This window comes from Magallana gigas, chromosome 6 (genome assembly GCF_963853765.1).
Source record: "Magallana gigas chromosome 6, xbMagGiga1.1, whole genome shotgun sequence".
In the NCBI taxonomy this organism is placed as follows: domain Eukaryota; kingdom Metazoa; phylum Mollusca; class Bivalvia; order Ostreida; family Ostreidae; genus Magallana; species Magallana gigas.
The window spans coordinates 29,708,619-29,734,796 of record NC_088858.1 but is presented as its reverse complement, the minus strand read 5'-3'; the positions used below and the strand labels follow the sequence as shown (position 1 = coordinate 29,734,796).

Sequence of the window (26,178 nt, the reverse complement as noted above, 5' to 3'; positions counted from 1 at the left end):
CTGTGGCCTGCCAGTATGGCGAGAAGACGCTTCCTCAATCTTGGCATGGTGGTCCTCTTTTCTAAAAACCTGGCACATTGCCAGAAATCTATCTGAAAGGTGAACAACTTGTGCTCAGACACCGAGGAAAGGTTTGCTTACCAATGCCTCTCATTAAGGTGTTCAGCTGCACGCATTTATTTTCTTTTGACTGTGAGACAGTTCATGTAATTATGTAAATGAAAATACATGGATGGAATTTTCCTTTTTTTTATTGTATATGAATATTGTTTCAATCAGCATTTACACGTAAGTGGTTTTTTTCTTAAATGATTGAAAGAGCAAATAAGTATTGTGGTACTTACTTATTTAGTTAAAAAAAATTATGACCAGATTCCAAGAGACGCAATTAATATTGAGGGCTGAAAATACTTAAAATATCAACGCACGCGCTTTTATTTGTTATTGAGAAAAAACCTTTCGTTTCAGTGCATTGGGTGTGACCTACACTTTTTCGTTCTGAATTAAAACGAAATCACAATGGGGTTAATCAGATTTAAGCAAACAAATGTTCTCAATCCTTTGTTTGACATGAACAAATGCTCGTTTGCTTTGAAACAGAAAAAGAGAAACGACCGTTCATTTAATCCAAATTACGATATTGAAAGGGTCATTGTTTGAGAGAACTATTAAAACTGCTAAATGCACAATGACATAACCAAATTACTGATATTCCAACACGGTATATTTATTTGACACGCGTCTATATTGAAAATCAAAATAGATTCCATACATTACTTATGCAAGTTTTTGTGTATGGAATTGACAAGTTAAATAAGTATGTTTCCAATTCAGCCAAAATTCGGCAATTTTAGTGCAAGGTTATTGACTTCTTTTCATTTAGGCATAAAAATAGATTTGCAGAACTGAAGCCCTTTTCAACAAAATTGTATTTATTAGTCCCTTTCCTATGGAACCGGAGGGACCATAGTCTTTATCGCTGTCTTTCCGTCTGCTTGTCAGCTATTTGGTACCGACCTGGTTTTCTATACTGGTTTCTTCGTGGTTTGTATAGATTTATTATAAGAAACTACAGATCAAGTTTGAATTTAACGGGTGATAAAAATTCAATTTTAAACGACTCGACAATGTTTGGGACGTGGTATTCATGATCATTTAGAATGACGTAAGCCTGAAAGGGTTGTTTAACGAGATAACGTTGTATTGAATATGAATTAAAATTTTCCTTCGAATCAAATTGTATGATTATGCGGTTATAACGTGCATTCGGGATACTGTCATGCTGTAAATTTTGAATTTACTGGGTGGGAGTAGATACAAAATTTACAACATGACAATTAACTAGTTGTCATGTTGTAAATTTTGTTTTTATACACACCCAGTAGGCAGTGTTGTCTAGTTGTCATGTTGTAAATTTTGTATTTATACCCACCCAGAAATTCAAAATTTACAACATGACAATACACACACACAATATATATAGGTAGCATGTTGAATAATTTCAATGGGTGTTCATTTGATACATTTAAAATCCTAGAACCTTTTCTGCAATGCCAGCAGACATATGAGTGCTATCTAATTAACAGTTTTCATCCTGTTTTATAAATCTAAAATAAGAAATGTACATGTAAATAAAAAATATAGCTTCACTCCATACAGACTAAGACGCTCCCCAATTAAGTATAACGGTATATCCATGCTTATAATGGAGGAAATATCTTAATGATATTGAAAAATATAACTTGTAATAAACTATCTATGTAAACTTGCGAAACTTGAGAAATTTAAGTTAAAAATTAAAATTTAAAAAAAAACAAGGAGTTGGAAGACAGAAAACCTCTCAGTGATTTTAAAGACGATGACTGCTTCATTTTATTACAATGTATATATCGACTTAATGAAGAAATTATACTCAGAGTATATGAATTGCCTTATTGGTGAGGTAAGATGTAGAACAAAAGATAAAAAGACTGAATACATTACCTAAGACCCATCGCTTTGAGCTTTTTAAAAAATGTAGGTACATGTGTATGTATACTCATGTCACCTTTAATTTTGTGTCTGTACATTTACATCTATCCCCATCTAATATCAAAGATTTCAAAAATTAACAAGCTATAATTAACCAATGCATTCAAATTCGACAAAAGAAATGAAAAGATTGTTTTTACTTTTTGACATAAGCGTGACTTAGATTTGACATTGCAAAGTTTGCTTTATATTACGGTATAAGACATACTTAAGTAGGACTTATGTGGGTCCTAAGATTCCACGTAAGTCCTACTTATGACCCTACGTAAGTCGAATTCTTGTTACGAGCCCCAGATTGCTTACATGTACTAGTATGCAGTAAGCTCAGAAATAGAACTGAGATGTCATCGACAAAGGCAGTCTGTATTAGTTTTTTATCTAATAGAATAGTTTTAAAAAAATTGAAAATTATAAAACATAAATAAAACAATTAAATAAGAAAAATAACACTAAGTATACAAAACACATCCCGCCTTCTTTTATCTTAATTAGCACGTAATATACGATGTAGATAGTAACCATCTTCTTCTCTACCGAATGAAAAGTTCAAAATTTGCCACTAGTGTATGACAAGGAGGCATCAGTTCAATGCTGAAGCACACCGAGCCTCGCAGATACTTTTTGTCGTTTTATTAGGTTATGACACATTATGTTCATTTTAGAAATGTGACTCAGATGTAGGCCTAGTATACGGAAACTGTGACGTTTTCGTTGGTGGTATCGCATCTCGAGATGGGTTATTAGTCGACGTTTTAATTGGTCATTAGCTTCATCTCGGTGTAATGCGATAAATTTTGGAACCATTAAAGTTGTCCAAGACAAGTTCATAGCGCGAGTGGTTGTTTCCGCAAGAGTATTGTTCATTATATTGATTACAGAAAGTGAAAGTGTATTTTAAAACTGTAATAATGAACGTACCGTCGAACTCAAATAGGGGGGAGGGTACAAGTTTGTAAGCCAAGCGAAAAATTCTCACAGTGAACTGGATGCAAGTTTGAAATAAGTAAATGTTGCGCGAGGAGTTATGGTAAGAGAGATCTAAACATTGTAAGTTAATACCGTAAGCAAAGATACATTTACGTGAAACATGGCTTTTTATTCACTGAATAATACATCAATCACTTGAAAACGGAAGATCGTTTGCTCTGAGTAGCTAGTATCGGCGTGTCGATGGATGGGAGTCGGTAGCGAACTGCCAGATAAAGAGGCGGATAAAGGTTAAATGGCGATTTACAACAATCACTGTTATCTTCGGCATACCCTTGCCATGCAGAGGACAATTATAATTACTATACAACTACTATCGACGCGAAAATAATAAATGAAACGTAAGATGTTTAATCAGCATCGAATATCAATTATTGCCGTGCAAATTGATTAACAGGCTCTAGCCCTTCTTAAAAGCGTGACCACTTCGCATCAGTTCGCCTCTATAGTTCTACAGCGAATATCAGATAAAAGCGCCAGTCCCTCACCCGATACTTTTAGTAGTAGGAATTGATCCGTTCATCGCCGAATGTGTCGGAGAGGAAACGCAGAGAGCAGACTCCTTCACAGAGGCAGAGGAGGCCCGCACGTGTAGAATTTTGTCATCTTAATTTGAGGTTGATTACTGTTGAGCGTTTCTATCCCCTGTGTGACATGCGGAATTTTCAGCACATGAAGTTAATTAAGGAGAAAAAAAACATACACAAGATCTAGATCCATCGCATAGTTTTTTATTGGGGATTATTGTTTTACATGAAAAGTGAGTATTTTAAGTGAATTATTTGAGTAGTAGACGGAGAGCCCCCTGTGTGTCTGATTTACAGACATCTGTAGTTAGGATAGGACGAACAAGGCAATTCAATGAGTTTACTGAAGAATCTGATATGATATTTCAAAGGCCGATAATTTAATAATACACACATTTTCCCCGTCTTCTGGTGCAAAAAAATTGTGTGATGGTGGTCCAGACACGGTTATGAAATCTTTTATCCTTTTTTATGCTTGATACGTCATGCTTGAGAATTTCGAAATTCTTTTAATGTTTTATTTGCACACTATATTGCATGCGAATGTCAACCTCGGGCGTGCTTTAAAACCATTCTTAAACAAAGTGGACAAATTTGAAAACAATAAAACAAAATAAAAAATCTTTCCCCTCGAATTTTCTTCCTCGTAAATTGATATTTTCTTCTTTCTTACGAAGAAAACACGATTCATTAATCAAGTTGTCAGAATTGCTGTAAATAATAATTATTTTGATGTTGCGCTTCGTTTCCGTACATAAAAAGAACACAGAATACGCGAGGACAGACTCATCTTAACCATTTCAAAAGTTGTCGAAACTGTCAAGTCTAATTTCCAAACCAAAGTAAATACATTCCAAAGCAGAAAAAAAAATGTCTTCCATATCTTGGTATTTGATGGGCAAATTTTTCAAAAGGCCGTGGTAGTCTGGTGGTTTTGTTTTCCCGGGGAAGAATCCGCACTCTCTGCGACTGGATCTAGGTTATACGCACATTGCTTAACCAAAATAATTTGTATGAACACATTAGATTTATTATTAAGTGATAAACAATGAAAATGATATATGCCGTGAAATTCTTTGAGGTCGGTAGGTATCATCTGGGCGATATTTTATAATTTCAGGGGGGAGGAGGGAAGATTTTATCAAATTTTATTCTTCAGAGGAAATTAAGACCCATCAATTATTTTTAGAAGTATAGCTTTGCTGTGCTTGTGTTGTTGTATTCGAACGATAAGACGTTATATAAAGTCCCACATAGCACGACAGACTTCTCCCCGAACCATTACAAAGAGCAGGCGATTGATTCTAACAACTTGGTAAACTGTTGGAGCTTTCTTTGTGAGTGGAAATACTTTAAACGAAAACGCTAGTAGTAAGCATTAATCCATTAAAAACCCAATTAATGTGTAGTGAGTTGTCCTCTTGTAAAGTTTTTTATTAATTTCTAATGAATATTGATTGACATTCGACATCTTTGCACGAAGTCTTCAGAATCAATGGGAGTTTCTTCAACCGTGGTCGGAGTCGCTTTTTGTCTAGGAAAATGTAGATGTAAAAACGTTTTATTATGCTGACGGTATTTCGAAAGTCCCGTGCGACTTATCCTTAGGGAGAGATGTTCTCTCACAAACAATTGTGTTTTGGGGGGAAATTCTTCCCTCGATCAAACTTGGAATCAGTTAGCCATGACCTCTGACAATAAAACAACTACCGAATTAAGTAGATGAGTTTTTTCCCGGCAATATCTGACATCAGCGACGGTGTGAAGATTTTGGGACTGATAGAGTGGCCGTGAAAACCGACCCAAGCATCGCCCTACATCAGACAATTTAATTTGTCCTTTTTTGTACATTTTTAGGAGGGCTTCGTTTAGTGTTGGACGCTTTTCGGTGGTGCAGCTTAGTTTAGGAATTATAATTAAGACTACGGGACAATGAAAGATTTAAACCACCTCCTACAGAAACACATCCCAAGAAATGTTACGTGAAAGGATGGAATTAACCCAGCGATGGAGCTTCGTCATTCTCTCTTTTAGTTGTCTGATTTTGATGACGCCTATTTCAGGTAAGTTTTTTGAAATATAATATTATATACATATATTGAATGCATGTGTAGACTCTATTAATTCAGAGGCGAGATGTGTCAAAGTATGTGTAACCTCTCTATTCAAAACTGATAGGGCTTTCACCCGTATTTAATTAAGTTCTACAAAAATGATTTATCAAATGTATATGGTTGTGAAATTACACTTTTTTGTGAAATCATGCCAGTTACCAAATCCTATTTCATACCAAAAGTTAGTCTTAATCCATGCAGTATATTAAAAATGTCTGAAAATAAGGTGAAACTAATGCACTCAGTATATTCATTCTTCTTGGAATTCTTTCGTATATAATTCATGATAAACACTTTTCCCCAAATTTCATCAAGCATTGCGGATATCTCTATAGCATGTCTAAACTACATCAGTTAAGCACAACAATTTAAAGAGTGTGTTTAATAATTAATTTTAAAGCGAACTGCAAAATTTTCTAATGTGCGTAAGCAATTAAACTTTATCAAAATTTAACCACTTTTTCGTTTGATTACCAACTGTGGCATTCCGATTGTTTTAATGACTTCTTTGTATGCGAATTGAATCATCGAATCTGAACAATGGATCCTACGTCAACAAATTAAGGTAGCACAAAAAGATACATGTAGCATGCACAAAAAAAAAAGAGAAAAAAAAGTCAAAAACCTCAAGTTGTAAACAGGAAATGTTGCTTCAAAATCTAGCCTCATAACATGTATATGTATTGTGTGTATATACACGATGGCCGCTACTTGATAGAATCAGAAGTGATTTTACGGTCCTGTGTCGTTCACTGCTTCTTTAAGTAATCATGAAAGCTAGTACAGAATATTAGAACACCCTGTGACAACGGCAATTATATCCGATTCTTTGACTCACAGGTCTTACTCCAAAGTTTTCTGTAGCCCGGTGACGGGGAATATTTGTCTGCCTAATTAATTAACACGAGTTGACTCTACATCGACGTTATCAGCGACAAAAAGTGCGTTATCATTGTCTTCAAAAAAAGATTTTATTTGGGGTTTTTTCCTGGCCTACAGCGTGACTAGGGGCAACGGTGGCGGTTGTCGCAGTAATTCGTTCTTTTTATTACTATTTCCCCAAATATACTTGTTAATATAAACAAAATACAAGCGTCATGCAATAATTAAAGCGCAGAAAATGAAATCATAAATTCACATACTGAAAAGAACCAATATTGTTCTTGCAAAACGCTATGATAATTTTGTATGAAATATCACTAATATGATGTATGCTATGATTAACGCTATAAATATCGCTGGCAATATAATTTTGTAGTAGTTGTCTTCCTGTTTTGTACGTTGATACATTGTATTAAGAGAACGTTTTTGGGGTGGTGTTTTTTTTTTGGCATTTGTGTGTTATGGTTGAAGTCAATAATCTTGGAAATAATATTTCATAGTTATAAGTACATGTATAAATGGGAAATGGCTATTCAATGGCTTAGAAAAGGATTTTTTGCCCATTAATTTGTGGTATTTTATACTATGACTTACATATCCATATCAGTAAGCGCTATCAAACAGACAAGTGTGGTTAGATTCATATTAAAAAAAAATTCTCCTTTTCTCTCCTATCATCTAATTTAGAACCGGAATAAATATTAGATTCAGTGTAATTTTCGATTTTGTCCCTTGGGGAAATCAGGTGCAATGAAAGTTTTAAAAAGAATACCGAAAGTTTTGTTGAGGTGTTTTAAAAGTTCAAAATACACAATAAATTTAGTAATTTTAATTGGCAGCTTTTATTAAATGTCCTCGGGACGGGGTGTAGTCCCAAGATGATGTTTACAAGAGTAGGTTTTTATCAGACGGATGGAAAAAAGATTCTCCACTATAGCTAATGAGGGAGTTGTCACAGAGATGATCAGCTCATCGACTTCCGCGCCGGAGGGGAGCGAAAAGCAATCCTTAGTGAAAAGCACTACACTGGCTTGCTCTGTTCCCATACCCTGAGATGTTTTAGAGAGGGAATCCTTGAGGTTTCATTAGTGTCGGAGTTGATACGTACTTGGAAATCGATATCGCAAAACCTCTCCCGAAAAGATAATGCAAAAGAAATGGAAAATTTACTGACGTTTTAGCCAATTATCACCAGTTGAATGTCTTCAGTAGCCATCAGAGGTCTGGCTCAGAAGTGTACTAGTTTGGTATATGTACAAACTACAGTATGTATACTAGTGTATCTAGGAGCTCTCAAACAGGCCAAAATTTAATTTCAAAATTTAAAATCCACATTTTGAAGGGGAAATGAATTTAAAGTTTTTTATTAGAAGTCATGATCAGTTTTAAATGTATTTACATCTAATGGTTTTTTTCATCAAAATATTTTAATTTCTTTTGAGTGTTGTAAAACAGATTATTCAAAATTTGAACATTGCTTATTTTGTAAAATGCATATTCATGTATATTGAGAACGAGTGGAAGTAAAAACTTTATATCTAGACAGTTTAGAACGAACTGAATTAAGATTCTTTTGGGTCTTTTCAGGAAATGCCAAGTTCGAATTTAATTAGACAACTGCATTGTTTCATTTCAAAGCAGTTTGTTTAAATATTGCTTAATCCACATACTTGAGACCGTCTTTTTGTATGAGCAGTATTTTTATAATCAGTTCGGATTATGACCACAATGAAACATGCAGGGATGAACGATTCATGGCCCGGCGTATGAATGTCATTTTCCTATCAGCTCCAGATCTGTCCAAGAGAAAAAAAAGCTTGGGCATTCCTTTTATAGATTCCAATTATCTGGTGCAAAATATCCGACTCATTAAATCAATATTATGACTATCTGTCCTATGCCAAATGCTACCCCTGATTGCTTTCCTTCTCTCGTACTTTGTGGTATATACATAAACTTGTCTCGGTGGATTTTAGCATACTCCGACATAATTGACTTGACAAAGTTGTGTACGCTGTTCGACGGCTTACGGTCAAACTTATATATATAAGTAGAGTCCCTCGGAAATCAAATAACTAACAGATAGAAAGAATAATAGAACCATTTTAACAGGAGCTTGGACTTTTGGGTAGTTGTGTCAAACAGCATTGTGACGTAGGCCTGTCTATTTTATTGTAGGCCACTTGGTCATAGCTCTTTGAAATCAACAAGATTTGTCTGGCTTTTGAGCTAAGGCTACGCAATTGGTGTATATTTCGCTTGAAACCAGCGTAATTTTAACTTGTTTTGACGCAAGAAATAGATAGTTACATCCTACTGAAAGTCCAAGGACTCGTTAAAATGGTTCTAAATCATATACTACAGAAGCTACAATGTAAAAAAAAGTGGAAATAAAGTTTGAAAACCAAAGAAGCTTAACACAATTACGAGTGGAACATTCTGATTGAAAAATAACATCCTTGTATAGTGGGGTCATTTTGTTTTTTGTTGGAGACCACTAAACGATGCCTTTCTGGAGAGGAATTCCTGAATTTTACGAATCATTAAGTAATAAAATGTCGCAGATAAAATCTTCCTGGAAAATCGATAACAACTTATCCATGTTTGTGACTTCTGCCCATAAGAAAACAGAGCGATATAATAAATATTTAAATTCTGCGTTAGAACCACTAAAATAAATGAAGCATCAGGCTGAGCATTTATTTGATACTCCTGGTAATTACGTATCCCAGTGGGAATCCCCTTTATGGTCTATTCTACTTTAGATCTCTCAATAAGCTGGTCTTTTCCGTGTTATCTACGTTTCCTGTACCTACTGGAATAAGTAAGTCTTGTTCAGATGTACTTACAATGTACATGTACAATATAGAGTGTGTAGAAACACGCAGTCATCGATGTTACGCGTACGATAATCAATTCTAAATTGTGAAAGTCTTTTCGATTGTTGTCGATGGACTCGGGCCGGTCAGATATGGACCGAGGTCAATTAGAGACTGCATCTCACAGAGCCATACAAGATAAAACATTATCTGAATAACCATAAAAAAACAGTGTGACATACAGTCTGTACTTTGATACCTTGGATTAATTTTTTATAAACTTTCTGTATTCAAATTTTAATTGGAACATCATTTGATTGTTACAAATTAACATTCCTTGTAGAATTACTAATCTATCCATTTATGTGGTTTGATTTCAAAGCATACCACTGTCTGTGTATGTATCCAGGAAAAAATCAGTTTTAATTTTTCAAAACTTTACTTTTTACTTTTACGTTCCACAAGCGCAATAGTTCGACGAAATGGAATACGTAAAATATCACGCGACACATGCATCATATATTTTTGTTGTTGTATATTGTTAAGAATTTTATGTTTATTAATTATTTAGAATTTATCTGACAGGTGATAGCAATTGAATTTATAATGACCACGTTTGATCACCAACGATGACGCAATTAAACCGTAAAATGGCGAGCTGAAGGGTTAGATCAACATGCTTACTAATATATTTGTGTCATAAATGGATAATATTTGTGTCATAAATGTATTTTCTTATCTAAAAAAAATATGAGATTATTTACTCTGTACTAATTACATTTTGTAGCTTAATAGTGAAAAAAGCAACGAAAGAATGTCAATGAAAATTAATTCGTACGTTTTCGTGTCGGAAATATATAAGTACAATATTGTAGTTTCTGCTCAAATGCTTAAATTAGTCTGAATACCATGAGTTATGTATAGTAATGGTGGCAAAAATAGCAATTTCTTTACAAAATCTTTTAACGCAGAGAGAAACGCGAATAAATCGATTCCCTTAAGTCAAATTTTGGCTGTATGAAAGAGTGCAGGGAGTAAAAAATATCTTCATACGATCGGAAACAATGCAGCTTCACAAGAATTGCTTTCAAGGGAATAGCTAAAAAAATTCAGCTCTTTATCTTACATGAGTTTCATTGAAGATGACTGACACACTGAGTCTTGTAATTACATCCGTGATAATACCATTTCTGATAGTTTTGTAGTAATGTTTTGACGATATTCGGTCTTTGTTATAAAGTAATCAGAAATAGTCGTGTTTTAAATTGCTACAATTAAAGTGGGTCCTTACTCAGCAAAATTGTGCATGTGTTTAATCTAGTCTTTTTCTCTTGAAATTATTAGTTTGACACCTTGTAATTAAAAAATCATATCTTAACCACTTACTTTTCTTAAACCAGAATATCCACAATACTATATATACAATGTAGTATGTACGACCCCTTTTTCATAACACGTCTCCAGCCGATTTTTATTTTTCGCAGTTTTTAATACATTATTAAAGTAAAACAAGTTTTGAATAAATATTTAAAATCAAGTACTAAGTATTAAGTGCGAAACATTATACAATTGTCATTTTATTTGATAAATTGAAAAAGACGTTTTATAGGAAAAAGATACCAAATAAAAAAATAAAAATTATTACAATATTTGTAATATCTTTTAAAACATATTTTTTTGGTTTGATGGTTAACTTGCTTATTTTATTTCTTTAGATTTTTTGATTTATATCTGTTGCATCTGTTGAAAATACTATTGTATTAACTCAAAGTTTATACATTAATTATGTGCTTAATCAGCAATGATGATTACATAGATTTAATGCAGTTTATATGTATACAGAACCACATGTATCAGTGATGATGTCACTCGAGTAGAGGCCCACCTTAAGAACACAAGTCTCGTTTAATGCGTGTTGAATTCTCATCTACCTTTATCTTTGCCCCCATTCCTGTATTTCGCCACCTGTAGTGCGGCTTTAAAGACAAAGAAATCGCATCGTTTGGGAAAATAAAACCCTTCAACTTCGAAATCGCCAGAATCGAGCTCATATTACCTTTCATCGCGTGAAATTCTAAATACTTAGCTACTTCTCTTTGGTGTTGGGTTGCGAAAACAGTTGTGTAATTAGAATTGCTTTCCAATTACAAAAGTTTGATCTTAAGTCAGCCTTAAGGGGAAAAAGTATTCTCATAGTAGAAACATCGATGTGTTCCAGAGGGTAATATTTGATTTTTTTCTTGAATTTTCGCTTTAATTTTTTTTGGGGGGGGGGGGGTATAGTATTAAACAAGAATAACATGTCTTGAATATTTGTATTCAAAAGAATAAATTAACTAACCACTGTTTTCCAGGCTTTTAAGATTTAATTTGTGGGAGAGAGATTCTAAATAATGAAAAATATCTTCACGTAGGTCTTCTGGTCTTCTCAATGCATCAATCCTCGTTTTATGTGTAAATTTTGACGTTTTAAAAGACGCAATTTATTTGTTGGACAAGTTAACCAAATAACATGTATAAAAAGGATCGTTATTCTACATTTAATGCATAAAATTTTACATGCATGGCGCTGACGTTGTAGTGATCACGTTTTCTGTCGATTTGTCATACGCAAGCTCGCAAAATGGTTTCATTTCATGGACAACCAGCCCTGTGTTTACAATCTAGAGTTATACATTTACAGAAGAGGATGTATGCAAACACTAGCACAATATAACATGTTTACCATCGCCATTAGGCAAGCGTCAAATGGACGACCAGAGACATGCGAGAAAAGGCTACAGGTCTTTTCCATGCACCTAATAACTCAAAACGATCAAAAAAGCACGGTTAAACAATGGAAATGTGTTAACCCTGGGTGTTTAGAAGAGATCGACGAACTATCTCGCACTAATTGAAAATGGATTCATATATTTACACTTGGCTCTCAACAGCAATGCCAATTATTGGCTGTTGTTTTCCTACAAAAATCTTTTAACAAGCAGAAATGAAACGTTCGGACCTAAATATACAGATCTACGCGAAGAGACAAAGATTAATTATTCTATTATCGATGTCTTAACCTGTGGGTAGAGTAGAAATTTCATTTGTGGACCCAATTAACAATTTTTGCACAAGGGGTTTTGCTAATATTAAATATTTGAGTAAATTATGTGTGTTTTCCTTGCGCAATATTACCTTTGAATTTCATGACACGAGCACAATTACAAACGTATTCGTATTCATAAACGTAAATAAAACAAAAATTCGCCGATTTCAAAAGCATTGATCAAGCATCGATTTTTCACTCTATTTCCCATTGTTTAGATATTCAACCTTTTAATCTCCAGGTGTTGTTAATCTCATGAGCAATTGCGTTGTCGATTATAGGATTCACTTTGATTTGGATTTTGCAAAACACTTCTCTTTTAAGTGAAATGAGTAGAATAAAACAAACATAGGGTAATGGCATACGAATTTTTCTTTTAAATTAATGAAAATGTATTCCGAGGTTCAAACCCTATACATTACATGTTAATGGTGATTGGGTGCTAACATGGAAGAAGAAGAAAGCCATTATTTCTTTTAAGTTCAAGTTCAAGTTCAAGTTCATTTATTTTCACTCATAACATATAATGTTACATGAGGTGCAGAAGAATTATATACAAAAGTATAAGAAAAGCAGGATTTACAAAAGGAAACAGAATAAAGTAAACAATGAATTTGTTATAGTTGTTACGTAGGATGACCGACCAAATCAAATATTTTTCTAATTAAAGTACACATTTTCATAAGTATTACATGATTTAAAGATGACATAAGTGTTCTAAATTTTAAGATGTTTGGGTTTTTAAGATAATAATTACTAAACAATTTTTTTCTTACAGGTGACAGTGCACTACATTCTAAAACATAATGAAATTTACAAGTTAATTAATAAGTAAGGAAGCTTCACTCAGGAGAAGAGATTCATTATAGACTATCACTTTCTCTGACACAGACCCATTGACAAATTGAAATAAATGTATGAGAGGTTTGATGCATCCAGACACAGAAAAGTAGGATATTAATACAGTCCTTTTTTTTTAAGGTTACATCAATGCTCCATCATTCCACGAGACAGAACCTAACGTCACAGTCCATTCTGGAGAACTAGCGATACTAAGGTGTACTATTGAAAACCTGGGACCAAAAACAGTAAGTCTTTGTTCCCGACTGTTGTTAAATGACCGAGGTCAGGTGAGCAGTGCCTCCCTTTGGGGCACACAGCTAGCAAATCCATTTCTTTCCAGTAATGATTTCCATGTGAAGGATGCATTGAAGAGGTCAAAATAAGCCGATTCCAATAGGACGCAGGTGATTAGCGCTAATAGTCTCCCTAAACAATTGGCTATGGGCTCCGTATATTATTCCGCTGCTTGGTTAACCTTCCTGTATTGAAGAATCCGAAGAATCATTGCAATCTCTCTCTCTCTCTCTCTCTCTCTCTCTCTCTCTCTCTCTCTCTCTCTCTCTCTCTCTCTCTCTCTCTCTCTCTGATCTGTTCGAAAGAAACAGATCGTATATTGTAGACATATTCATTTTAAACGGGAGAACTCCTTTTCACAGCAATTTTCTGGCAACCGAAAATCGATTAATATATAATCGTCGACTTTTTAAAGAAATTGTATGGGATAAAAGCGTAGTGTCATCTATCTACAGGTCAACGCATTGGATCTGCCAGAGGAGTGAACGATGCTTAAGATACACAGCATCAATCCTCACCTAGACTAATCTATTACTGCTAGCCTATCATTCCCAGAACTTCTACACGATATAAGGGGGTCGCATCGGCGAAAACGATATGCAACAAATACATAAACTTTCTTATAAATCTGATTTATATCAATAGAGTAAAGAAGATAGTGTTATTCTTCAAATTGTGTATATTACATTCTGTAGCTTTGCATCTGTGATTATTTTATTTGTACTAACATAATTACTTAAACATCATTCACTTATGCATCTGTTAATGTTTTTAAATCCAGGCGCACATAAAAAAGTTATTTACCCTCTAATAAAACTCTTGGAATTTCTTAGGCCCAAACAGATAATCTATAAACTTAATTATCTTTTTTTTAATTGGTAAATAAGTAACCCATGTACCTCTCTAACATTACCTGATGACGATCTATCAAATCCTTGAACTGTTTTCATGTACACCATCACACAATGGTTATCTTTAAACCTTTCCAGTTTGTTGACCGTCGTAAATGAAGATCAAAATAAATATTTAGAATATACATAGATCAGATATTAACCATTTAAAAGCTTTCATTGTGAAATACTTGACATGATATAAGCATTATTTAGACACGTTGAGGGGTTACGCTGAAGTATATGGGGGTCATTGAAAAAATACACATTGGGCTTGTCTTATACTCTGAGAGTATCCCTTCCCCCCACACGTCTTATAATTTGAGAGTATCCCTTCCCCCCACACGTCTTATACTTTGAGAGTATCCCTTCCCCCCACACGTCTTATACTCTGAGAGTATCCCTTCCCCCCACACGTCTTATAATTTGAGAGTATCCCTTCCCCCCACACGTCTTATACTTTGAGAGTATCCCTTCCCCCCACACGTCTTATACTTTGAGAGTATCCCTTCCCCCCACACGTCTTATAATTTGAGAGTATCCCTTCCCCCACACGTCTTATACTTTGAGAGTATCCCTTCCCCCCACACGTCTTATACTCTGAGAGTATCCCTCCCCCACCACCACCGGGTGATACATAAGTCTTATTAATCTTATTTATAAAGATATAATATACTGCCCTGAAGTAAATGTGACCAAACATCAAACAAAAGTTTGGATATTTTTCGCTTTGTATTATATTCCTATCTATGAAGACTTTACTTGAATTGATAGAAAGGTTAATATACATCCAAAATGTATATTTGAGCTGTAAAGTAATTACCTTTTGTGTTAACCAAATTATGCACTTCATTGATAAAACGGTTTTATTACAACATCAAATGCATGCTCAGATTCATTTATTTGATTTGGATCACCATTTTAACCCCAAATATTTTTTCAGGTATCATGGCGTAAACTTGGTCCCAACTATCTGTTGACGATTGGTGATATGGTGTACATGTCCAGTCATAAGATTGACATCCAGCATAAGAGGGACTGGAAGGGCCTGAACCACTGGAACCTGATCATTAAGCGGGTGGCGCCGGATGACGCCGGGTTGTACGAGTGTCAGGTGTCGTCTGCTCAGCAACTGGTCTACTACGTGCAGCTAAACGTTCTCGGTAATGGGTTCTGTACAGAAAAAAAAAATTGATACACTGTACATAAACATATATATTGTAACAGTTGAGGGGATAGCAGTGAACTAATGGGGACAATGCAAAAGTAATATTCTCCAATAGTTAGCATTATTTTCATGAAATGGAAGGTTGGTGCAAAAATATAGGATACTTATAAATAATTCTAGCGTTGCAGCCGAGAAACATTTGTCTCTTGCGATTATCGTATCTCCCCAGTAGCATGAAGTAATTGACGCTATAAATATCGCGCTTCAAAAGAAATTGCAGCGAAAATTCTACTACATTGGCAGAGCTCAACCTAACTAAGGAATGTATGTGTCAAACAATTCCATGTTTGTATAATATGTAATATATTTAGATCGTTGGCTCATTATAAGTGCGATCTTTATTTAATTCTTGTCTAGAGATGGACTTACTTTTATCATTAGCAACGCCTAATAATCAAGTTTGTTTTTTTTTTACTAATCATTATTGAAAAACTTTTGCTGCGCTTTTATTTCTTGCACTAAAACATCGTAAAATTCTTTTAATGGAAATACAGCGCACCGCCTTAGTCGCGTTTTTATACTTTGCAGTGTAAACTGGCGATATGAAACGGGATCTGAAGCAAGACCTCGGCTAATCTTAATGTATTTTGTCACATTTTATTCACATTTGCCATAATGTTAAACTACTTTCAACGTCATTTGAGGCTTGAGATGGAGGAAACTAATAATAGGGCAGCTGGGAACACGGCGGAAAATTGTAATCGACCGTCTATACATGTAGTTCTACCCCCATGCTTATAGAAGATATTATGCGGGTGATTCAGTTGGGAGAAGGGGGATGGGTGTATGGTCCTCTAGTCCCTATAGTATACATGCTGACTACTTTGATGGATTCTTCTGTATAATCACCATTTCCCTACAAAAAGACTATCTCTCACGCTGTAAACTCCTGTCCAAATAAATGCATCGTCATTACACTGTGGCGTAACATTCCGATATTCTTAGATTGATTTACATACTCTCTTTCAAGGTAAGGATAAAGAAGCTTGAATGAAAGAATTAGCGCGCATTGGCTCCAAATCTGGATACATAATGCGCAAATTAATTGAGGAAAAAAGCATGAAAAACAAAATGTCTTTCGATTGAGATGATCACGAACATTTTTTTTTTCAAAGGAAAAACGGAATAGATAGAGAAAACGCGCATTATTCTGGATATTACACTGTCAGAGTTTAGTTGCATGTATAAATCTAAAGACTTCTAACAGTTATCTAACAGATTTTGAGAACTATATCTATTATGGTCACGGTTTCAGCATATTAATTAACTGTACGTTAATTAGAAGTGACTTTATTGATGACTTAGATTATGAAATGTGTAAGGTTACCCCTTTTATTTTTCAGATTCGCCCCCCGAGCCCTCCGCAGGTACGATACATTACATTTCTGGCGCGTTTTTGGTAATGACCGCCAACACAGGTATATTCACTATCGTCATCCTTTATGGTTTACTTTTTATATAGTTTGAAATACATTTTTTAAGATAAAAGTTTTTTCTTTAACACGTGATCATGAAATTTCAGTCAAAATACAATAAATTTATGATCGATGATTAACTAGTGCTCTAATATATTTTTCAAATTCTTGAATGACTACATCATGTACATGTACGTGCACGTGTATGCAACAGATTTTTGGTGGAGCCGCGCACATGTTAAAAAGTTATAGTTGGTTGAAGGCGTGGGATGAATTATAGTTGCAAACGTTTATTTTTCACAAACGTGAACTTATTTATTGCATTATGTTATTTTTTTTAACAACAGTTAAGAAAGTTAAATAATTACCGTAAATTATTAATATAAATATTCACCAACTTTTATAGTGATATGATATAAATGATAATAATGAAATTAAAAAGAATCTTGATATTAACAGGTTTGACACTTGAAGGTAGAAACATAGTGAACTTCAATGAACCGATTAACCTGACCTGTCTTGTAAGGGGAGAGAACCGCGCACCGGAGGATGTTGATTGGTTTTTTAATGGCATCAAAATAGTCTCTGGCAGCAGTCGTTGGCGCAATAGAGTCTATATCACAAGAGAACGAGAGACCTATAAAAAGGAGTTCAAAAGCCAACTTCTGATTGATAACAGTAACTTCAGCGACACAGGTGTGTTTGTGTGTCGGGCGAGCGCCGACCTCGTGAAAAGCATCGCTGTCAGTGTTCTTGAGGGTAAGGATAAATTGCAGACATTTTCAATCCGAATACGGTCTTTTCACTTTTAATATTGACCAAGAAGTGTTTTTTTAAATTTCGAAAATGTATGCTCTTGTCAAATGCACACTTTTAAAATTTTGGGATGCAAACTATATTTCCATGTTTACATGAAGCAATTCAATTCTTACATTTTAAAGTTCGCACAATCATTCAGATTGTTATTTACCGTCTTCAAAATTGACAATTTTGCCTGCAGAATGTATTGTTTTCTCACTGCTGAATTTCTTTCTTTTGCTCGGTTGGTTTCTTGGATGTTTACACTGACTTGAATCGGTGATATAGAACCATTTTAACAAGACCTTGGACTTTCGGTAGGATGTAACTATCTTTTTTGTACGTCAAAACAAGTGAAAATGACGCTGATTTCAAGTGAAATATACACAAATTGCGTAGTCTTAGCTTAAAAGCCAGACAAATCCTGTTGATTTCAAAGAGCCATGGCCGAGTGGCCAGCAAAGAAATAGACAGGCTTACGTCATATTGCTGTTTGACACAACTACTCAAAGTCCAAGCTTCTGTTAAAATGGCTCTTATTATATACGACTGATCGTCACGTGTAAAATTTGATATTACAGCCCCATCTCTCAAGCCAAAGAAGAACAGAGATGTAACGGGAAATAACAGTAAGTAGTGTCAGACATTACCGTACAGGGAACCTGGTATGTCGTTGTGTTCATCGTAGTGGAACAACGTTAACAAAACCATCCAGTAATGAAATATTGTATTTAATTAGGGATGTACATACAATGTCTTTGCATTTTCCATGTAATACCGGAAACAATTGATTTCAAACGAAGAATAAAAAACACGATAATTGAATAAATCAAATCAAAAGTATATACATGTACATGTATGTATTAATTTTATACATGTATTATAATAAGTTTTTTTTTTTAATTCTTAATCTATTTTCTCTCTTTCTTTTGCAGTACACGGGAAGTTCATATCAGATGAGAAAAATTCCAGCAAAATGCTGCACGGATTTAGTCTTCAATTGACTTTTATAATTCAATTAATAATACAAACTTGGAGTAGATGACAGAAATAGCTCTGTTGTCGGTAAAAGTGCCTTCGTCTAACAAAGGGACATAAGCATTCGTCCACTTCCTTCACTCCCCTGTACCGCCTACGGGTTTCGGCTGAAGGATTTGCTGTGTCACCGTGGTTGAGACTCCATGAACTCACCCAGTCACTGGTTCCTGAATTTATGAAAAATTCATGCGCTTCTTTAATCAGGATCAAATCTTTTGCTGCCACTACAGGCGCGTCCTGTAGAATGACAAAATGGCTGACTGGAAATAAATCTTACATAGAGTGCTTTGAGACGCTTTTGCTGAGCGCGCGTCCATTGTTTCAACAGAGGGAATTTTAAATCATGAATTTGAATGAACTGCATATATATCATTTTCTTTAAATGTAGGGCCTCATCAAAGTTTGGTCTATATTTTTTCGCGCATCATTCCATTCAAATCAGGCATTTTGTAAATAATTCACAAAATGAATAACAATATCTGGTACAAAGCAATATCATAATCTCTGGTGTATTGTTGAGAAATTGAACAGTGCCGAAGCAGTTCCCGTTGAACTATTAGCTAAACATCGAACAGTTCTGCACAAATAGAAACATTAAATATTTATAAGCAGTATAAAGTTAAAAGATGAATTATGTGACTCTTTTGTCATAATGATAATTTTAGCAATAGACGAAAACAAAAGTGTTTGTAGGAAATGGTTATCAATACATAGTCTGATCGCATCCATGTATGTGTTGTTTACGATTTGTATTTAATGAATGTGCAGCAATGATGTCTCTTTGAATATCACGTTTACAACTGTATTGAAGCTTTCTGGAAAGATCAAGTTGAAAGTAGTTTCTTCCCACAAATGTGTATTTAAAAAGTAAAATTTGGTGTTATGACTAATTTTAACATCAGATTTTATTTTTAGGTAAACTTGTGTGGAAAGACAGTCGATACATGTACTGATTTCGATATATAGTACAAATTAGTCATTTCCATGAGATTATGACAAGTCTATAGTGAATTGTACATTTAAACATATAGATTTTATTCATTAAAAAAACATGTTTTTTTTTGACTTACTATTGATAATTAAAGTTTCACTTTTTATTTTGTCGATCCATGTTGTTTCTTTGACATTTATTTTATATACAAGTTGAAACTTTCAACATTTTATGTATAAACAAATCAAACAATCTTCTTGAATGGTTGGAACAAAAACTTTTATGTGAAATACAGTACTTAAAAAACTTATTATAACTTAGAGTAATTGATTGTAAAACCTAGCTTTTACAGAATTGTTTTTGCCATCACTATCAACGAAGCATAACAAATATGCGGCTAAAGAACTGGGAGTAGCTTCCCTAATGATGTACCTCCTGTATGGTACCCACGCCGTGTACTGTCTATAGCTAGTCCTTGGTGTATTATCGGTTACACACGGTGTTAAGATAGTGGATGTTGTTGAAAAATATTACAAAGTCGCTATATATACTAGCAGAACCATTTTAACAAGAGCTTGGACTTTGGGTAGTTGTGTCACACAACAATGTGACGTAAGCCTGTCTATTTCATTGAATGTTACTCAGCCATGGCTCTTTGAAATCAACAAGATTTGTCTGGATTTTAAGCTAAGGTTACGCAATCGGTGAATTTAACTTGATTTGACGCAATAAATTGAAAATAACGTCCTACTGAAAGTCCAAGGCCTTGTTAAAATGGTTCTAAGATAATGGATGTTGTAGAAAAATATTACAAAGTCGCTATACTATTATACCGGTTTATATTTTTGTCCGACCAGGTCAATGGGTCACATTACTCGCTTGACTGTTTAATTAAAATCTTTACATCAGTCGAAGAAAAAACCACTCTTAAAAATTCTTTTAGAGAAAAGTTCTGCAAGAAGATGCATGAATTCGATATATGCACGAGAATCAATTATAATGTAGGTTTTACAGTTCATAAGGATATTTGATTGCCGACAACCCATGCGATTGTTGAATCTAGATTGGTTGTTAGTTCTCTGGAAAGAGCTGACCGACATAAATAATTCACTCTAAACAAGATGTGAACAATGTAAGCCATATTTTTTTAATTGTGGTTCATAAAGGATAATATCAGAATAATGCAGCCACAAGAGGCCCAGGGGCCACATCGCTCAAACGTTTACGTTATGTAGATACGTTTATAGCCGGTCATACAACCAAGTTGGGACAGCATGATTGGTAGACAGGCTTGTCTATCACCCTCCTCAGAGGACTGATTTTTCATTAGGGGACTTATAAATTAGCGTAATTATATTAATATAATTCAGTTAATTCAGAACGTTTAAAGCTTATGGTTGTACACAATTACATTTCTGATATATTTTGAACTACATGTATATAAATAGTTGTAAACAGCGGAGGAAGTATAAACCAGTACATTACACAGTACATGAAAACATGTATATGTTTAATAATACGTTGTACCAGTATAACCTGATGTACTGGTAACAGGTTTTTATCCTACTTCAACACAATAAATTATTATTATGAAACATGACAATCATACAAATTTTATATACAGAAGATGATTTCCTTTGGTCAGTGGTAACTCGGTTAATAATATATCAATCGTAAGTCTGTTCCCTGGGGGAAATGTACTGTAGTAGTGAGTACTCAGTATAAGTCCACTTCATGTTTCGAACCCCTTTAGCAGCTAACAAATCTTAAAACATGGATTTGACATCTTTTCAATAGATGCGCAAGCCTAAATTAAGGATTCAGATTTTTTTTTATTAAAAAATGATTTAACTCTACCTACATTGTTTCATAAAATGCGCTTCATCTTGTAAACTGAAATCTTTTATTTCTTGCAATTTGAAATTAGTTCTTGAATTTTATAATTATAAAAAAAAATGGCGTTTCTTTAATTGAAAATTAATTCTGGTTGGAACTCTTTATACATTTATCAAGTAGATGAATCATTTTTTTTTATCTGGTAGTTAGTGACCCACAATGTGCAATAGGGATTTAAAAAATAACGACTTTAAAATATGAAACATCGTGGTAAGATACATTAGATGGAACCCTTAATTCTTATAATTAATATCCAATACCAAAAACTATCGTTTTCATAGACAAATATGGTGCTAGTGTAAAAGTGACACTCGTGGATGTGTAATTTATTTGTAACCATTTCCCTCACTTTTTGACAATTTTTATCATAAATACCTTACCTGTCAACTGAAAATAATTAGAGGGGAAACACCCAAGATTTCTTTATTGACAAGTCATCTCTTTTTCGCAGAGAAATTCATAGGAACGGAAACAGATTTCTTTGTCCCGTACATACTACCAGTATTAATAAGGGTTAACAGCATTTCATCGAATTGGTCTAAAAGTACGTCAAGATGACGAACAAAGATCTTAACTATTCTTAAAGACTTTTGGTTTTCATAAAATTGGTTGATGCATGGTGACAATATGCATCACTTTGCACACTGGGAGATACAAGCTACTAGGATTATGTAAATACTCAACTTATCAAACATTAATTTTGTTGAAATGCGTTTGGGGGGTCCCTGTTGACTAATGTTTATCTAGAAGAACAAATTGACAAATGGTTTTAGGCGGGGTTCTGTACTTCTAATTTTATTTTTTTTTTCACAGAGAAGTAATAAAATGGATATGTCGTAAATTGTGTGAAAGCATGTACAATTAGGCGAAATTGGTATGATGCTTTTATTTGAAAATATTAGAATTTACAGATTCCAGGTTAATTATTACGAATAATTTAAACTTTGCCTTTTACTGCATGTTTTATATCACCAATAGATGTTGATAAAGGTACAACTGATTACCAAGAACTGCATGTCCATATTTCATTATCAGAGAAATCCTTGAGAAATCGTGGTCGATGTTTTAAATAAATATTTTTGGGATGAATTAAATTCAGTGTTATAACCCAATTTCAAAATGATGAAAAAACAATAGAATTATTATATAAAATGTAGGTCGAGTCGGTTCAAATATGTATAGGAAATAAATGTAAGCATTATTTTTAGCTGGGGGTAAATGCCCCTGTACCTATGGTTTTACTGACAAGTGAATAGATTTAAAACAGCAATTCACTTACATGTATGGTACTATCCAAATATAAGATTTGTAATATTTATTTTTTAAATTTCCGAAAAACGAAATAAGATACATTAGTGGTATATTAGTTTGTATCAATATATAACGTATTAAATAAATGATGAATCATTAATGTAGACGGCCGTTACCTTCCATTTAAGTAATATTTCTCAAAAGAAGAACAATAATTCATTTTTCAATTCATAGGAAAAAAAGTTAATGGAAATATATAAATTGGGGTGGGGGGGGGGGGCTGTGAAGACTGTACATCGCTCGTGGTCAACTTTTCTTCTTGATTAAATTAAATATTAGAATGATACAATGTACAGGACAACAATAGCAACGCCGTACATTTATGAATCAATTTGGTCTGCTGACATGAATAGGAAATCCATGAAAAAAAATTATTTTTATATCGGTTTATACTCATTCCATCCGGAAATTTGTTTTTGATAGCTGACAACGCATTTTTGACCAAAATAATGCCCGGATGATGTGCAATCCAAATTGAATCGAATATATAACTAAAGATAACGTCTTATCGTCAAATAAATCAACAGCATTTACACAAAACAGAAATTTATCCAATCACATTACTAAAGTTTAACAGCAAGACCGCTCGCTTTGTCGTGCATCACTGATTGTTGTGTCTGGGTAATGTGTTGGAGCGGTCCCGTGGGGGAGAGAATGTCACCCCCAGTAATGGCAACTAATTGTGCGGTGAGGACGCGGAGATTGGGATCCGGCGAGGCAATGGCCCCATATACACACTCATTACTCACCGGCACTGGTTTTCCATGTCAAGACTCTTTAGTTTACCGTAATTAAAACTCGTTTCATTGAATATAAAACTGAAATTAAACATCAGTCCGTACTATTACACTTGAAGAGACAAATGTAAAGTGTAATAGCTGATAAGCAACTGCAATCAAACGAATGGTTCAACAAATAGGGTATTTACATAATTTACATTGTAAGTCATGCAGGTAGTTCAGCGATTTACAGATAAAAAAGAGTTTCGATAATGATATGTTTCTAGCAGTGATACACAGTCGGTTGCTTCCATCTATATCATATGTTTGAACACAGTGTGCACAGGAGCAATTCAAGATTTGAACCATTTTAAAAACTTTTGGTAACCTTCCATCCTTTTTCAATGGTCACCCTTTCTCTCAAATCCTGGCGCGCGCACTTCGTCTTATGTACAGATATTATGTTTATTAGTCTACTTCCGGTGACATCGGATGGGAGTGCGGTGTTAATTACTGTTTCCGTCTGTCTATCAGTCATTCTTTTCCATTCCAGACTTTTTCGTTACGTGGTGCGTAGCTTCATAACAATTAACTTTAGATCAAGCCTGTTTACAGTGCATCAACATAATTGTATTTCATTTTAAGATAAATTGAAGTTAAGGAGGGAAGAAAAAAAAAGAAACACCAACATTTTGGCCTAAATAAATCTGGGGTGCTGGAAGGGGACATGCATAGTATGCAACACTCTGAAAATACTTGTTTGTTTAATTGTGACCTCCAGATTCCTTTGACGTTAGAAAGGACAACATAAAATGACGTTACTTGTCCCCTGCGCTTTCGTGTAACCCAATTCTTTAGGGATATCGTTGACAAAGAACAAACCATACTCTCTTACAAACGTCAACGACTGTGATTGTAAAAACGTTAATATAAACTACTCGAAATGATGACGTTTAATTTGTAAAAATAAAAACCCTAATAAACACATATCCTTACACAGACAATGAGGTTAAAAGATAGTCCACTGATGTTGACTGAGGTGAACGAGCGATGGCATACATGTACTGCGTTTTGCTGGTTGATGATGTGATTCAAAGAGCCATAACTCAAACAGCCTTGTTGTCCCGTCACTAAACCATTAAATGGCAGAGCGCTAGCTCTTTCTATTGAGGAAATATAAAGCAGATAGTGGTCATGAATTATTATTTTCTTAATAAATTCTCAGTGGATTTTTTTTAAATTGCTAAAAATTAGTTTGCATGCAGAGGACACATGTTACTGACACCTGAGAATTTTCAGACATTACAGAATAAAACACGTACACTAAATAGAATAGCCAGGGTGATCTCAAAATTTTACAAATTGTCCTTTTTTCACCATTTCACTGGTTATCGGACAACGTTCCTGTCCCTAACAACTGCCATAAGAATTGTTGGTTAATCATAATGTATAAGAATGTATAAGAATTGTTTAATGTCTATCCATGCAAATAATCACCAATTGATTAAGGTAAGGGGTCCCAATCACTTTGAGTGACATTTCGTATTCTGAACCCAGTCTCTTTTTCAAGCACAGTAAAACTTTTGGCCACAGTTTCGCATTTTCATTCCAGAACTGATGAAATACTAAAGTGTCATATGTATCATAAGGTCCTCTAATCAAAAAATGAATGCTCTAAATATTCTATCAATTTAAATCCCTCAAATTACCAAACCTTACGGGATAGCGGTCGTAGGGAGGTGTACGATTTCTGAAGATTAAAGACGTTCTATATTCGTAAGTGTTACTTATAAACCATCTATTAAGTCAAGATACCAATAGTTTAAAAATAGATGTAAATTATTATAACTAAGCATTTTTATTATGTCTGTTGAATAAGATTTAGACGCATATTGTTTGTATTTTGAACTTCTGACTTTTCAGATTCTTGTCTTCAATTCTCTGTTCGAAACTCTTTATAATTGTTTTACCATACTTTTTTCCGCCCCGATCCTTGCAGAAGTTATCTCTCTTTGTGCCTTATGATTAACTAGAGCCAATAGGTTCAAGTAAACCAATTACTTGGTCCATTCTGCACATAAAACAACTGTTAAAGGATGTCAATATTTAAGTCTACGGGCTTTATTCATTTCATTGATTAAAGGACCAAACCAAAATAAAACCAGGGAGAAAGAATATTTATTTAACGACACTTCCCATCCCAGCCAATTACAGGGGATTTACCGCAGTAATCACCGTCCTGCTATCTTGTATTTTCCAGTTCTAAGGTTCTCGTCCTGTGCATTGATTTTGATTCAGAGAAAGACATCAGAGAGGTATAGAACTGGTAGCAGCTTTTTGCATATACTCCTAATTTAAATGTTTACG

General features: G+C 34.2%; 2 protein-coding genes across 6 annotated transcripts in view; one reads left to right on the top strand and one right to left on the bottom strand.

The window, feature by feature from the left end:
• LOC105347132 (ubiquitin-like FUBI-ribosomal protein eS30 fusion protein) overlaps positions 1 to 26,178 on the bottom strand; it is a 169,605-nt gene extending 143,427 nt beyond the window's left edge. The window contains exon 1 of the mRNA XM_066087466.1: positions 26,175 to 26,178. The gene's annotated coding sequence lies outside the window, so the exon portion shown is untranslated. The remainder of the gene's footprint in view (positions 1 to 26,174) is intronic.
• LOC105323459 (limbic system-associated membrane protein) lies at positions 2,877 to 20,195 on the top strand. 5 transcript variants are annotated; one of them, XM_034467923.2, is made up of 8 exons: positions 2,877 to 3,058; positions 5,403 to 5,608; positions 13,430 to 13,536; positions 15,419 to 15,638; positions 17,047 to 17,121; positions 17,578 to 17,877; positions 18,498 to 18,545; positions 18,852 to 20,195. In XM_034467923.2, the coding sequence occupies exons 2-8, from the start codon at positions 5,521 to 5,523 to the stop codon at positions 18,959 to 18,961; spliced, it is 948 nt and encodes a 315-aa protein (XP_034323814.1). In that variant the 5' UTR covers positions 2,877 to 3,058; positions 5,403 to 5,520; the 3' UTR covers positions 18,962 to 20,195. The 5 variants fall into 5 exon arrangements, with proteins under 5 accessions (XP_034323814.1, XP_034323815.1, XP_034323816.1 ...); XM_034467924.2 differs by lacking the exon at positions 2,877 to 3,058 and adding an exon at positions 3,089 to 3,778; XM_034467925.2 differs by lacking the exon at positions 2,877 to 3,058 and adding an exon at positions 3,090 to 3,778 and having other exon boundaries at positions 17,047 to 17,070.

Coding starts and splice junctions, on each gene's coding strand:
- LOC105323459 (XM_034467923.2), top strand. CDS start 5,521: ATGTTACGTGAAAGGATGGAATTAACCCAGCGATGGAGCTTCGTCATT. Junction 17,122..17,577: donor GGTAATGACCGCCAACACAG/GTATATTCACTA, acceptor TGATATTAACAG/GTTTGACACTTGAAGGTAGA. Junction 17,878..18,497: donor CGCTGTCAGTGTTCTTGAGG/GTAAGGATAAAT, acceptor TTGATATTACAG/CCCCATCTCTCAAGCCAAAG.